Here is a 16716-nt window from a genome sequence, read left to right on the forward strand (position 1 = left end):
GACAGACCTAGGTCTGAGTGAGTGGCGGGCAATAGATAGCACTGAGTTTGGCCGACCCTGTAGGTATTTTCATAACATGACACCCTGTATAATATTCATAACATCTACATTACTGTACCATATGGCCCGCGCAATATGTGTTGAATTAAAAATCCTCTCTCTGAACATGAGCGTATATAATTTTCCAATGTAAACAATGTAAAGTGTTCCAATGGAAAACGGTGTTCCATGTTCAGGGGCCTTGTTAAATAAAACCGTCGCTTTTTGTACAAAATATGACGTACATAGATACCTACCGACCTATACCTACTTATTACAGGTAGGTATTACAAGATGGCAAAATGAGTTGATAAAAGGAATACTGACCTACCAGTATATGTATCTGTAATAAGTAATTACTATTAGCCTAAATAAAACGTTAATTAGCCATTAAACACATTGCATGACCATTCAATAGTGGCCGCAAAAAATAGACCTCGTTTATCCTGCTCGAAAAAGACTGAAAAATGAAAAGTCCCCTTACTAAAATAAATAATGAATTATTTCAACGGAGGTCTTGTCGTCCCGAAATCGAAGAGAGAAGGACAGGATAGAAGAGAGCCAGGCGTTCCAAGAACGAACCTAATCAGGTTAGAATAGAATAGAATATACCCTGTTTATACTGCCAGAATGGGACTGAAAAGTCCCTTTACCCCAGCAGTCTAAACAAGGTCCTATATATTTGGTACAAAATAGGTGTAAATTTTATAAAATAATTTATACCTATAAAATAATTTTATAAAATAATTATTTTATAAAATTTATACCCAAACCTAAAAATATTAGCCATTAAACACATTGCATGACCATTTCAATAGTGGCCGCAAAAAATAGACCTCGCTCAACGCTTATCCTGCTCCAAGAAGACTGAAAAGTCCCTTTACTAAAATAAATAATGAATTATTTCAACGGAGGTCTTATCGTCCCGAAATCGAAGAGAGAAGGACAGGATAGAAGAGAGCCAGGCGTTCCGAGAACGAACCTAATCAGGTTAGAATAGAATAGAATCTCTCTCTCTTCCTTTGTTTTTCAATTAATTTATTTGTGGAACAATTTTCTTACTTATTTTTTCCTCTTTTCTTCTTCTTCTCCTTCTTCTCCTCCTTCTTCTTCTCCTCCTCCTTCTTCTTCTCCTCCTCCTTCTTCTTCGCCTTCTTTTTCTTCGACTTCTTCTTCTTCTCCTTCTTCTTCTCCTTCTTCTTCTCCTTCTTCTTCTTCTTCGCCTTCTCCTTCTTCTTCTTCTTCGCCTTCTTCTTCTTCTTCTCCTCCTTCTTTTTCGCCTTACTCTTTTCTTTTACTTCTTTCCTATTCTGCTTTACTCTATTTTCTTTTTGTTTCCCAAACTCCCAAAGTTCATTGTTTTCTGTTCCCTTATTTGCTTTCCACGCTCAATTTATTCTATAACCCATTTTCTTACTATGTTATTAGTTTAAGATTCACTGTTCTTTAGACAATTAAATATTATTATTTTATTTTTTAAATCCACTTTTATTGTTCTTTTTAAAAATGCATTTTTACCAATTAAGCCTGGGGCAAAAGAGTGGATCCACAATTGTACAGCCAAACAGCTCGTCACTGTTCCATGTTACCCACTGGTTTAAAGTTACCCGATTTCTAAATTTCCATATTCATCACCCCTCTGGTCTAAGTTACCCCACTTCACCGTACATTTTATATTTGTCGTATTTTATTTAACAACTACCGAAGCTCGGTTTATTCAAGGTGACGACCTCCAATCACATGGAAGTGTGTTTATAATGTGAGGGGCGATAACCAATTTTTAGATTTACGCTTCCCCTCTTGCCATACTAAACCGACCTCTGGACTTCGGTTAACGAAAGAGTCGCCATTTTTTTCTCGGTTAATGCGAACAGCTGATTTTTTTTAATCAGCTGATTATCCCTACTACGAGATTTTTACCCCCACTCTCTAATTTTCGGTTCTCGGTTAATTGTTAAATAAAATACGACAATTTATTAATAAAATACACTCTGGGGGCTTTACCCCAGTTTACCCTACATTTTATATTTATTAATAAAATACACTCTGGGGCCTTTTATCACTTCAACACATGGCTTGTTTTTAGGTGCAAAGGTTTTTGTAACCATTATTTTCATTATTTAATACCTTTTTTCAGTCTCCATTTTTGCTGGCGACAGGTTTTTTTTTGTGTTGTTGGTATACCTGTTCATTTTTGTCCCCTTTTTCAATTTAACATTTAACCACCTACATCCTACCTATGTATATTTATGTACATTGTAAAATGGTACCTATTTTGTATTTTACCGAACTATGGATATATGTTTACATTGTTTTGCGACATTTTAGCTTACAGGTGGTTCTAATAGATATGAGTTACATGGGTAGGTTGGTATACAAGTAGGTACATACATTTTTTTTAATATAGGCAGCCATTTTGTTTTGATACAAGAGAGGCCAAGAGGGTACGAAGGACCATTTTATGAACATAGGCATTTTTATACAGAGAAAATATAGACTTTTTTTATGTAGATGTACCTAATGTAGCTACATAGACTATTTATTTTATAGTATAAAATGTGTACATGTACATTTAATATAGGCAGCCATTTTGTTTTGATACAAGAGAGGCCAAGAGGGTACGAAGGACTATTTTATGAACATAGGCATTTTTTTTATGTAGAGAAAATATAGACTTTTTTTATGTAGATGTACCTAATGTAGCTACATAGACTATTTATTTTATAGTATAAAATGTGTACATGTACATAGAACCATAGATATGACATAATATATGAATCGCTGATTGGAAAAAAGGGATTAGTCCAAAAAGGTAATTTTAGGTATACATGTTTTTTCTTTATTATTTTTTAATAATTTTTAGTCAAATCGGTTGCAATACTTTTACCTGGTCATTTTTTAGCCAAAATTAATAAGTTAGTTTGTCGGACAACTCCCATTTTTACATTAAACGAACCGTCTACCCATCAGGAATCTAAAACTGTAAAAAAGTGAAATTCGAAAATATGTGACTAATCCCCTTTTTACACTCAGCGATTCATATATTTTATATGAATACATAGGTATTTTTTGTTATAAAATGTACTATGTACCTACATACATAAATAAATACACCAACCTCAGTGGTGTAGTGGTTAGCGCCGTGGACTTCGGATCTGGAGGTTGGTGGTTCGAGTCCTAGTCAAGTCATAAAATTTATTCTCTCTCTCTCTCTCTTCCTTTGTTTTTCAATTAATTTATTTGTGGAACAATTTTCTTACTTATTTTTCTCTCTTTTCTACTTCTTCTTCTTCTTCTTCTTCTCCTCCTTCTTCTCCTCCTCCTCCTTCTTCTTCTTCCTCTTCCTCTTCTTCTTCTTCTTCTTCTTCCTCTTCTTCTTTGCCTTCTTCTTCTCCGCCTTCTTCTTCGCCTTACTCTTTTCTTTTACTTCTTTCCTATTCTGTTTTACTCTATTTTCTTTTTGTTTTCCAAACTCCCAAAGTTCATTGTTTTCTGTTCCCTTATTTTCGTTCCACGCTCAATTTATTCTATAACCTATTTTCTTACTATGTTATTAGTTTAAGATTTACTGTTCTTTAGACAATATTATTATTTTATTTTTTAAATCCACTTTTATTGTTCTTTCTAAAAATGTATTTTCACCAATTAAGCCTGGGGCAAAAGAGTGGACCCACAAATGTACAGTTAAACAGCTCACTGTTCCATGTTACCCACTTGTTTAAATTTACCCGATTTCTAAATTTCATAGTCATCACCCCTCTGGTCTAAGTTACCCCACTTTACCCTACATTTGATATTTGTCGTATTTTATTTAACAACTACCGAAGCTCGGTTTATTCAAGGTGACTACCTCCACTCACATGGAAGTGTGTTTATAATGTGAGGGGCGATAACCATTTTTTAGATTTACGCTTCCCCTCTTGCCTTACCAAACCGACCTCTGGACTTCGGTTAACGAAAGAGTTTTTTCTCGGTTAATGCGAACAGCTGATTTTTTTAATCAGCTGATTATCCCCACTACGAGATTTTTACCCCCACCCACTCTCTAATTTTCTGTTCTCGGTTAATTGTTAAATAAAATACGACAATTTATTAATAAAATACACTCTGGGGGCTTTACCCCAGTTTACCCTACATTTTATAACAAGGGGGGGAACGGGTCTTGGCCCTAGACTTTTTCCCAAGGCCTCTTACCTTCTTTTTTTCCTCAGGCACATCCAGTAATTTCTCTTCAGACGGAGCTCGCTTCACACTGATGGACTGGCGTGAAGCTTGCTTGTTAAACATGGGAGATGGGGTACTGGAAGTACTTGCTGAATTATTGAGGCCATCCGCCTAATTTAATTTTCAATAACGTCGCAATAAACCAAAGTTTATGAATTTGTTTAGATCCTATTTCGGTATAACTCGGTCTGTGTCTGTGCTTTTCGCGTTAGGTATCTTCTTCATGTATCTGTAGGTATCTACATTTTTTCATAAGTAAAATAGGTAAAAAAAAATTCATGTATTAATCTGTACCTACATTTTTTCATAAGTAAAATAGGTAAAAAAAATTCATGTATTAATCTGTACCTACATTTTTTCATAAGTAAAATAGGTAGGTAGGTATTGCCGTCCGTTCTTTTTCCAGAGGGCAACGTGCTCATAATGCTCGAACAATTGCTCCTTTGAATGCCCAGAGAAATTTTAATCTTTTGGAGCAATGACTTATCTTGACATATCTTATCTTGCCCCCATTTAGCACGGAATACATATTTTTGGTATGTATTCTATGAATGGGGGTACATCCCAACAAAAATAGACAGGACATTTTATTTTATTAAAGTTAAAATAAGAAAGTGGAAAAAAGGAAATTGCTTCTTTTTTGTACTACCTATTATTGTTTGTTATATGTTTGTTCTGTCTTATTGAAAAATAAAGTTAATTATCATTTTGAAATTATATGTTTGTTCTGTCTTATTGAAAAATAAAGTTAATTATCATTTTGAAAGAAAAAAAAAAAAAATCACGGATGAAATGGTAAGCATTCTAAATAGGTAAGTATTAGGCAAACAATCTCCGTGATAAATGGTAGGTAAGTACTTACTCATGGTATATCCAAACTGGTCTTCCTCTTCGGTGTCTGCAGCTATTTCCTCCTTGGTTCTCTTGACATTAGCTGCTGATGCTCTCATGATCTGGGCAAATGGTAATGGTAATAAATTTACTTTATTGGAGAAAATTAACATAAGTCACAATTGATAGAGCAAAAAGTAAAAATAAGTACAAGTAAGGACCAAATAAATAAATTTGAGGTAGGGGAAGGACTGTGAAGGCTAAAATTAGGTCCGGCATACCGAATTTGTCTCCTCACTGGACCATTGGTTGGGAGAATTCAAAATGAAATTGAATTTTGGTTTGGCGAACCATTTTCCTGGACCAATGTGTAGTTGTTGCTTGGACCATCGGACTGAAAACGTTAGCAGTTTTCGAGTTTTCTTCTGACTTTTTTCCCCTTTTTTTCTTATAAAAATGTAAGAATTTGTAAAAAAAAAAATGTAAATGCAGTTTCTTTGTGTTATTATGTCACAACTTTGGTGCTCACTGCAGCATTGTAGGATTTTCCCAATATCTCAATAATCCTAAAATCCAATGTTTACCTACCATGCTGGCACCGGTCGCTATGCGCATTTATATGTCATAGCTACTCATTTTCCTCACGAGGCTGAGTGGGCCCCGCAACAGCCAGTCACGGAATCAATCATTTGCACCTACATACATAAATACATAGTATGTAGATATTTTTATGTAAAAAAAGTAGATATTTTATGTAAATAGATGTTGTTTTAAAAGCTTTTTAACACGAACAGATTTTTTTTTCAATATTGAACATCAGGGATGTGCAAATATTAATACGTACACAGAGTGTTCAAAAAGGACTCATAAACGAACATTTTCTCATACGTGCTTCATTGTTACCTATACCGGCTTAAGAGAATATCTCCGCGGGAGTTCTAAAAAGTCCCTTTGCTCCAGAAGTAGGCTACTGGAGTAAAAGGGTCACAGTCTAAAAGCCCGTTCCCACATTTGGCGGTAAGAATTTTTTTCAATTAAGAAAAACTTCCCTCTTTGACCGATCCGAACAGGTTGAAAATGGTCCGTTGGTCCGTGTAATGTGTGGTCACTTCAGATTTCGTTTTGGTCCACCGAAAACAAAATCTGAAGATTTCGCAGACTATGGCGGACCGGACCATTTTCTTCTGGCACAGTCTGGTCCGTCTAATGTGTTTTCCACTTTTAAAGTTACCTATTCAGCCTATTCTACTTGTAATCTATTCTATTCTACTTGTAATCTATTCTATTCTACTCACCTCAACTCCAGCTTTGCTTTTTATTTTCCCCTCCAGATCTCTCGTGTCCTCTTCATCGGAAGAATTCTCAGAGTCTGATGAGTACACCTGAAATAAAACAATACAATGAACCGGACATTTGGAAAAAATTGGATGAAACTCACGACAAGTGTGGGATCGGGCCTTAAAACACAGTTGAAAAAATCTGGTGTGAACATCACACAACTTTCCTAATCCTATTGAATGATGTTCATTTGAGTGTTCTTTTACCCTATAACTTTTACAATACCTCTAACCGTTTAGTCGATATAGCTGAAAACCGCCAAAAAAAAAAACGGTGACATTTGGCGTTCGTGTCGTGTGTAGTGGGAACACTCTCCTTTAAAATTTTAAACTACCTAGGTATATTGCTTACAGGCTACCGGACATTTTGAAAAAATTGGATGAAACTCACGACAAGTGTGGGAACGGGCCATAGAACACAGTTGAAAAAAATCTGGTGTGAACATCACACGACTTTCCTTATCCTGTTGAATGATGCTTATTTGAGTGTTCTTTTACCCTATAACTTTTACAATACCTCTAACCGTTTAGTCGATATAGCTGAAAACCGCCAAAAAAAACGGTGGAAAACCGCCAAAAAGCGGTCAAAATACCGCCAACCGCAGCACCTATCTCAACTAAGTTTCATGTCGCATTCTTGTCACATTTGTGAACTATATACCAAATTTCAAGTCTCTAGCTCATACCGTTCCCGAGATATTGTTAAATTACAGCGAAAACCGCCAAAAAGCGGGGTAAAATGCCGCCAAGCGTTGCACCGGTCTTAACCAAAAGTTTCGTGTTGCATCCTTGTCACATTTGACATCTACATACCAAATTTCAAGTCTCGTTACGTCATAGGGAGTGGAAGCAAAACAGGAGATAATGGGAGGCTTTTATGTAAGAAAGGGCTAAAGGTAGCATGACCTCACGTCACGTTACGTCATGGGGAGTGGAAGCAAAAAAGGGGATAATGGGAGGCTTTTATGTAAGAAAGGCCTAAAGGTAGCATGACCTCACGTCACGTTACGTCATGGGAAGTGGAAGCAAAAAAGGGGATAATGGGAGGCTTTTATGTAAGAAAGGCCTAAAGGTAGCATGACCTCACGTCACGTTACGTCATGGGGAATGGAACCAAAAAAGAGGGAAAAATTGGAGGCTTTTATGTAAGAAAGGCCTAAAGGTAGCATGACCTCACGTCACGTCACGTTACGTCATGGGGAATGGAAGCAAAAAAGGGGATAATGGGAGGCTTTTATGTAAGAAAGGGCTAAAGGTAGAAACACACTACCATGACGTCACGTGAAGTCAGAAAGATGTAGTTCAAAGTTTTCCCATAATATTGTAGAATTGTAGGTAATTTCGTTCAGGACAGCCACACTGTTTTTTGGGTAAAACGCATTTACATCAAGAATCAGTTCTAAAAAAATAGAAAAAATGTTTTTTTTTTTTTCCTGCCATACACGGCACCGGAGAGATGGTCTCTGGCCTTGTTTAATTGGCTCGTCCTGAACCACAGACCACAGTCTACCATTGTGAGGACTTGTGCTTATTCTCTAAAAGGAACATATAATCTTGGTTACCTCTTCCTCAACGAACAGGACTATAGAACTATCTTTCTCTCTCCTATCTTGTTCTATCGCAATAGATCTGTCTCCTTCTAAACTCCGGTCTGTCTTGGTACTGCACGAATCTTTCTCGTCTTCTGTAGATTCTTCTTCAACTTTATGAGGAAGCAGCAAATCTGGAAGCAAAGAAAATGGAATCGCTAGAGAATGAAACTTTTTTTCTAAGTTTGATAGAGGGAACTGTAACAATGCAAGTCTTATTCTTCTGCTTTACGAGGAACCAAGAAATATGAAAGCAAAGAAAACGTTTTACTTACTTTACTTTCCGTGTCCTCTTCTTTCTCATCAAATCTTAGTTGGTAGTGCGTCTGCCTTGTAAGCGCTAGGCCGCGGGTTCGATTCCCGCCCGGGGCGGATTTTATCCTGATTGGATAGTGGATACCTAATGTTCGTTCTCGGAACGGCTGGCTTTCTCCTATCCTGTCTTCCTTCTCTCTTCGATTTCGGGACGATAAGACCATAGCAGTTACAGTTCCCTCTGTCAAACCTCTTAAAAAAAAAAAAAAAAATGGGAAGTATTGTGTCTCTTCTCGCCCATCTGATGAGAGGCATACTACGGGATGGGCATGCTATGACGCAGGCCATAAGCGTCCAATGTAGCAGTTGTTTCATCGCTACGAAATAAAAACGGCGGTGAAACACTCATCTTTAAAAAAAAAAAAAAATAATAGTTGGGTACATGCAACGAGCTGAAGAACCTGCCCTTTTTCGGCTGGGATTGAACCCACACCCCCCTGTTTACCAAGCGAACGTACGTCTTGACCACTACGCTACCAAGGCTGGCGATGATTGCTAAATTCATGAGCAATTTTTCAAGATTCAAGTCATTTAAGATTTACACACACACATAACCATTATCGTTCTACCCTATAGGACAGGTCGATGAACAAAGCCCCTCCACCAGACTCTATTGCTATTTGGTTAGCCTTAAGATAGCCTTAAGATACAATTACAATACAATACAATTAATGGTCGAGGCCACAAGTGGGCGTATTTGGACTAACCTCGGAATGAACAATCTGATTGGTTGATTCCAAAAATTTCAGCCAATCACATTGCTTCGGCCTAAGCGAATTTTTAAAGATGTTCATTTTTTCCTGTCTTCTTCAAGAATCGAACCCAGTACCTCACTGGGAGACTTACCTTTCCTCCGACCACGCTGATGCCCAAACTGGCCGTGGGTTTATCCCTGTATATTTCCACTGTATACGGGGTGCCCCAGTTACGGAGCATGCCCCCATTGGCCCCCGCGTTAGACTGGGGGGCCCCCTCGTGTGTAGACGCGGTCACTGTCATGTCTTCCTCTTCTAAATCGTCCTGGGGAAGCAAAAAAGGGGATAATGGGAGGCTTTTATGTGAGAAAGGGCTAAAGGTAGCATGACCTCACGTCACGTTACGTCATGGGGAGTGGAAGCAAAAAAGGGGATAATGGGAGGGGCTTTTATGACTCTAAGGACCTTAAAACGTGTTTTGGCACTAAAAACTGACCATCGAAAATTTGACCCGATTACATTACTTTCCTTCCTATGGATTTCTACACCAGTCGAGGCAAACCGATATAGTTTGGACACATTGGTAGGACTCTGCCTCTTACCCATTCAAATAAGGTAAGCAGTTAATTAACTAAATAAATACCTTCTATGGGTTCTGATTGGGTGGTATCCTGGATACTTTCTGGTAGTTTGTCCTGATCCTGGATTTCTACACCAGTCGAGGCAAACCGATATAGTTTGGACACATTGGTAGGCACTTGAATCGTATCGAGCAGATCAAAACTCCCTAAAAAAAGAGCAAAATTAATACAAATTAATACAATTAATACAAAATTAATACAATTAAACGCTTTTTCCAAGATTTTGGATAGAGGGAACTGTAACAACGGAGGTCTTATTGTCCCAGAATCCAAAGAGAGAATCCTCTGTTATCCTCCATAAATTAAATAAGCAGTTAGTAGAAGGGACGATTATGCGAATAGGAGAAACAAGCCGTTCCGAGAACGAACCTCGTCTGATTACTTGATGAAGTTCGCCCCGGGAGAGAATAGGACCTAGTGCTTACAATACACCAATACAGACGCCCTACCCTCCAAGGTAACGCTGGTTTTCCTCTGTCAATTCTTCTTCTTTTTCAGGCCTGTATATTCCCTATTTAAAATAAACCAGCCAGACTCAGCAGACTCTTTTAAATAAATGAATAAAAAATAACTTACCGAGATATTTGAACTCGTTCAAACAGTTCGTATTCTTGTTGTCGTCGTTCAAATCCGAAATCAACTTCTGTTCCGATTTAAATTCCTTCAAGTTGATCAAATTATTCGAGTCAACGCCCAACTGATCTGGTTTGACAATGTTTATATTAACACTGGAAGGTCGGTTTGGGGCACCATTCAATGCATTTCTATCAGCATTTCTGGCACCAATTAGTTCATTTGTGTCTTCACTTCTGATACCAAATGGTTCATTTCTGTCGCCACTTCTGACACCAATTTCTAGCGGATCGGAAACTTCTTTCCCGTCATCGACTAGTAGTATATTCGGAGTGGACTTGGAGTTTTTCCGTTCAAGCACGCTAAGTTGGTCTTGCCGGAGTGTGACTTTGATGTTGGTATCACTTTTGATTTTGTTTATCTTAATCAATTTGTAGTTGATCTCATTTCGGAGTATGAACTCCCCACTTAGCTAGTAGTATATTCGGTGTGGACTTGGAGTTTTTCCGTTCAAGCACACTCAGCTGGTCTTGCCGAAGAGTGACTTTGATGTTGGTATCACTTTTGATTTTGTTTATCTTAATCAATTTGGACTAGTAGTATATTCGGAGTGGACTTGGAGTTTTTCCGTTCAAGCACGCTAAGTTGGTCTTGCCGAAGAGTGACTTTGATGTTGGTATCACTTTTGATTTTGTTTATCTTAATCAATTTGTAGTTGATCTCATTTCGGAGTATGAACTCCCCACTTGCAGACGGTTTGAGGGTGGTTTTAGGTGTGTCTAGTGTTTCAGTACTTTTGCTTGTCTCTTGGTAGGTGGTTTTCGTGAAGGTGGCTTCCCGGGTGTCTCTTAGTTTGCACTTGACTAGTTTCGGACGATCTTCGTCTTGTGTGATAGGGGTGTCACTACTTCTGGGAGAACTTTCGGCAAGAGTCTTTTCACGTTCAGTTCGTTTGGGGCTGTCGCTATCAATTTGTAGTTGATCTCATTTCGGAGTATGAATTCCCCACTGGCAGACGGTTTGAGAGAGGCTTTAGGTGTGTCTAGTGTTTCAGTACTTTTGCTTGTCTCTTGGTAGGTGGTTTTCGTGAAGGTAGCTTCCCGGGTGTCTCTTAGTTTGCACTTGACTAGTTTCGGACGGTCTTCGTCTTGTGTGATAGGGGTGTCACTACTTCTGGGAGAACTTTCGGCAAGAGTCTTTTCACGTTCAGTTCGTTTGGGGCTGTCGCGTTTAGGACTGTCTTTTGTGTGTCTATGTTCTTTGTGTTGACGGTCGTGTTTGTGGCCTTTGTCTTCCTGTCGGCCTACTTTGTCTTTTGACCTCGATCTGCTAGGTTCTTTCGATATATCACCGCTTTTATCGGCTAGACTTTCGTCAACTTCGCGGGGTCGTTCGTTAGTCCGTTGGTTTGGATCTGCTACACTTTCTATACCAGTCTTATCCTCGTGTTTGTGACGTTGTTCTTTACTCCGACTCCTTTTATCTTTTTCTTTGACACGACTCGTGTGGATTCGTTTTACTTTGGTTTCATCAGAAACTTCCTCTAGACTCTTAACGTCTCCGCTGGTGTCTTGGAGAGTTTCTTTGCCTAATTTATCACTTTTGATTAGTTTATCAGATTCTTTAGTTAGTTTCACAGATTCTTTATTTAGTTTCACAGATACTTTATCTAGTTTGACAGATTCGTTACCTGGTTTGTCACTTTCTATGAAGAGTCTATCACTTTTTCAGTCTTATCCTCGTGTTTGTGACGTTGTTCTTTACTCCGACTCCTTTTGTCTTTTTCTTTGACACGACTCGTGTGGATTCGTTTTACTTTGGTTTCATCAGGAACTTCCTCTAGACTCTTAACGTCTCCGCTGGTGTCTCGGAGAGTTTCTTTGCCTAATTTATCACTTTTGATTAGTTTATCAGATTCTTTAGTTAGTTTATCAGACTCTTTAGTTAGTTTCACAGATACTTTATCTAGTTTGACAGATTCGTTACCTGGTTTGTCACTTTCTATGAAGAGTCTATCACTTTTGACTACTTCATTACTGCCTTTGACTACTTTTTTAGTTCCTTTACCTAATGTATCACTTTCTTTGACTAGCTTGTCACTTTCTTTGGCTAATTTATCACTTAGTTTACCTACGTTTTCACTTTCTCTGCTTAGTTTAGCAGTTTCTCTGCTTAGTTTCTCAGTTTCTTTCCTCTCGCTATCTCTACCAGTTTCTCTATCGTATCGCTCACACTTATCCTTCACACTCTGAGTGTAGAGTACATTGATATCTTGAATGACCTGCTGTTGAGTCGCATGAGGGAAGTTTTCCGGCTGAAAGCCGATATCGAGGAATTCGAAATCGAACGATGCCTGAGATTCTACAGGGGGTCCACGAACGCCATATGGATGACTGCCATAGACAGGGTGAGACGGAACTTTTGAGGAGTCTTGTGGGAACCTTTGGTCTAAGACTTTTGTAGACTCTTGTGGATATGACCTTTGGTCTAGGACTTTTGTAGACTCTTGTGGATACGACCTTTGGTCTAGGACTTTTGTAGACTCTTGTGGATATGACCTTTGGTCTAGGACTTTTGTAGACTCTTGTGGATACGACCTTTGGTCTGCTAGTTTCACAGATTCGTTTGGATGCGGCCTGTGATCTAGTGCTTTCGTAGGGTCGTTTGTACGGCTCCTTTGGTGGTCGACTCTTGTAGACTCTTCTGGATGGAGCCTGTGATCTTTCGCAGGATCGTGTGAAAGGTTCCTGTCTAGTACCTGGATACGACCTTTGGTCTGGTAGTTTCACAGATTCGTTTGGATGCGGCCTGTGATCTAGTGCTTTCGTAGAGTCGTTTGTATGGCTCCTTTGGTGGTCGACTCTTGTAGACTCTTCTGGATGGAGCCTGTGATCTTTCGCAGGATCGTGTGAAAGGTTCCTGTCTAGTACCTTCGTAGAGTCGTTTGTATGGCTCCTTTGGTGGTAGACTCTTGTAGACTCTTCTGGATGGAGCCTGTGATCTTTCGCAGGATCGTGTGAAAGGTTCCTGTCTAGTACGTTCCCTAATTCGTGTTCGTGTGAATGGCTCCTGTGATCTTTCGCAGACTCGTGCGAGCTAGGCGTGTGGTGTTTGTGTCTGCTTTTGGATTTCGATTTTCGTTCCCTTCGTGAATGATCGTGCTCTCTTTCTTTGCTAGAATGATCTCTTTGATCTCTTTCTCTGCTTTTGCTTGAATGATCGTGATCGCGTAGCTCTCTATCATCAGTTCTGACCGACGTTCGTGCGTCACCGAGTTTTTCGTGAGGTTTGCCAAGCTTCTCACTAGTACTTCTATCACTGACGGGATCTCCTGGGGATTTGTCGTGAGATATAGGCGATTTTTCAAAAGGTATACGTGTTTTTTCACTAGTTATAGGTGTTTTTTCAAGAGGTATAGGTGATTTTTCACCAGTTATGGATGATTTCTCACTAGGTTATTTTTTTTTTTAAAACCTTTTACAATGCCTGCATGGACAACATAGACTCACCTCGTCGATCGACTGCCGGTCGTGTATGTTTAAAGCATTGTTATAGCGCCTAATTTTCAATTTTTTCAATTTAATAAAGCATTTATTTGTACAAATAATGTACGTTTGCTAGTTTGCTTGTGTTACAATTTTACATGGAAATACAATACAATATTAAAAACATAATAAATACAGAGAGCAACAACTGAAATGTGACAGAGTAGGAGAATAATATAGGTACGAGCGTAAAAGAAGAAGGGGAAGAAGAAGAAGAGGAGGAGGAGAAAGAGGAAAAAGAATATGGAGAGGAAGAAGAAGAAGAGGAAGAAGAAGGGGAAGAAGAAGAAGAAGAAGAGGAGGAGGAGAAAGAGGAAAAAGAATATGGAGAGGAAGAAGAAGAAGAAGAGGAAGAAGAAGGGGAAGAAGAAGGGAAAGGGGAAGAAGAAGAAGAAGATGATGAGGAAGAAGAAGAAGAGGTAATAGGGAAAAAGTAACAATTATACAAGGTGTTCCAGGACTTTCCAGCCATACTGTAGACCTACTAAGGCTTCAGGTATGCTTTCGCATGCCACATGAAGGCGAACTTTTTTTTCTTCGTTTGATCTTCCTGAAATTTAACAGCTTTTAACTCCGAACCGGTACTGAGTATTGTATACCTATGTCAAATAATATTGAAAATAGTAGGAAATTTTGTTTTCTAACTAATGGACAAATCCCGGATGTATTCTGACGTGGAGCGACTGAGATATTATCGAAAAAGGAAGAAAGGTTTGGCCAAGTTGGGAGTGATTTTTATGTAGGCCTCGGCTCTCATGCGAAGCAACGCCCGGTGTGGTGAAAGACGACATGGGTGACCGCGCCGGGGAGTCATATGTCGTTTTATAGAGGAACACAGTCCTTATAGTGACCAAACCTCAATCAGGCCTGGCATTACAATCAACACTTCTGAGTTAAGCAACGTCCGGCCTGGTGAAAGACGAGATCGGTGACCGCGCCGGGGGAGTCATTATGTCGGTTTTATGGAGGGACAAATTCCTTATACTGAACAAATCTCAATCAGGCCTGGCATCACAACCAACACTTCTGAGTTAAGCAACGCCCGGCCTGGTGAAAGACGGGATCGGTGGCCGTGCCTAAAGGCATGTGGTGGTGGTTTGAGGTACACTCAGCCTCCCGCAAGGACACTAGTGTATTGTTCACTTTATTTTAGGTATGCTTTTTTTAAAAGATATTTGAAGAGGGAACTGTAATGGTAAATGACTAACGATGGCCTGTTTGTCACAGAAAATGACAAGGAAAAAATTCTAAAACACCTACATATACGCTAGAAGTAGGTTGTATTATAAACAACTCAAATTATTAACAAATTTGAATCAAAACAAAGCAGCTTAACTCAAAAGTCTTAAAAGAAACTATTAAAAGCAGAAACTGAAAATACATAAAAGCAATTCACAATTGAAAAAAAAAAAAAAAAAAAACAAAATCCAAAAAACCCAAAATCAATGCAATTCCAAAACAGAAAAAAAAAAAAAAAAAAATCAAAATCCAAGCAACCCAAAATCAATGCAATTCCAAAACAACACAAAAATTGAAAATAGAAGCAACAGGTACAAGGGAAAAAAATAAAAGCAACTCAAAAATATAAAAATGGGAGCAACTAAAAAAAAAAAACAAACAAACAAACAAACAAAGCAACTCAAGACTAAAGGACTAAAGCAACTCAACAAGGCCCCTATAGGGAAAAAAGCAACTCAAACACAAAGCTTACCGGTAATACTGTGGAAATATCCTGCAAGAGAAGAAATAGAGAGAGATAGGTGTGTGTGCAAGTGAAACAGACAGCAAGTTTCTATTGGTAGGTACCTAGGTATTTAGCTAAAATATAAAATATATATGTACCATTGTACCTATACCTATAGATCTAGAGTGTAAAGTAGGTACTTAGAGTGAGTATCTAACGTACTTTGTGATGGGTCAAAGTGAAAAACTAAGAGAGAAAAAAAAGGAGACCTAAGGCCACTATCAGGTAGACCTGACAAGTACACCCGATCAGGTCTGCCTGTCAAGTTTACCTGATAGTAAGTGGCTGGCCTTAGAAAAAGGAATGACTTATCATATTTAGGTGTGAAAGGTACCTACACCTACCTATAATACTGCGCAATAATATTACCACTAGGTATATTTGGCATTTGACAGCACTGAGTGGGGTACTGTGAGGTGTGTGAAGCGTGAAGGGAAAATAAATCTTACCGCGGTGAGATTTGAACCGGTAACTTCGGGGTAGCTGGATGAGAGTCGTGTGCTTGTAGCGATCGTTTGTACTCGGGTATGTCACCGGCCTTAACGAATGTAACGCTGAAACAACAAAACGATTGATTTGATTAATTTTGTAATCACTAGGTCACGGGTTCGATTCCCGCCCGAGGCGGATTTTATCCTGAACAGATAAGGTTCGTTCTCGGAGCGACAGATAAGGTTCGTTCTCGGAGCGACTGGCTTTCTCCTATCCTGTCCTCCTTCTCTCTTCGATTTCGGGACGATAAGATCTCCGTTGTTACAGTTCCCTCTATCAAACCTCTTGAGAAAAGCTCAGATTTTGGCATGGCCAGCAATATTTTCTTTCGTAGATTCGTAAAAGCTTAACCCATCCTTTAGGGCTGTTTGTCCCTACACCCGGAGCCTCGGAGTGGACTTTTTGTGTGTGTTAATGAGTATTGTGTACGAGTATTGATATTTATTATCTTTAATATTTACCTGTTCTAAGTTACTCTCTAATCAAAATTAGTAGAAAGATGGATAGGTAGGTAATCCAAGATACATATTTTACAAAACGTACACGAAACCGAATAAAAAAAAAATTCAGGGCTGGTATCACCAACACTTCCGATTCAAACCCATAAGAGTCGAACTTTTTTTTTTTTAAGAGGTTTGACAGAGGGAACTGTAACTGCTATGGTCTTATCGTCCCGAAATCGAAGAGAGAA

The 16716-nt window shown here is 38.7% G+C and overlaps 1 protein-coding gene across 1 annotated transcript in view; it reads right to left on the reverse strand.

The window, feature by feature from the left end:
* Positions 1 to 15496: 15496 nt before the first annotated feature.
* Positions 15497 to 16716, reverse strand: part of LOC103516436 — a 10020-nt gene continuing 8800 nt past the window's right edge. Inside the window, exons 4-5 of the mRNA XM_026828833.1 lie at positions 15983 to 16087; positions 15497 to 15521 (exon numbers count right to left, since the gene is read on the reverse strand). Of these exons, the coding sequence (XP_026684634.1) occupies positions 15497 to 15521; positions 15983 to 16087 (130 nt within the window). The remainder of the gene's footprint in view (positions 15522 to 15982; positions 16088 to 16716) is intronic.

Source organism: Diaphorina citri, unplaced genomic scaffold (assembly GCF_000475195.1).
Source record: "Diaphorina citri unplaced genomic scaffold, Diaci psyllid genome assembly version 1.1 scaffold1568, whole genome shotgun sequence".
Classification (NCBI taxonomy): Eukaryota; Metazoa; Arthropoda; class Insecta; order Hemiptera; family Psyllidae; genus Diaphorina; species Diaphorina citri.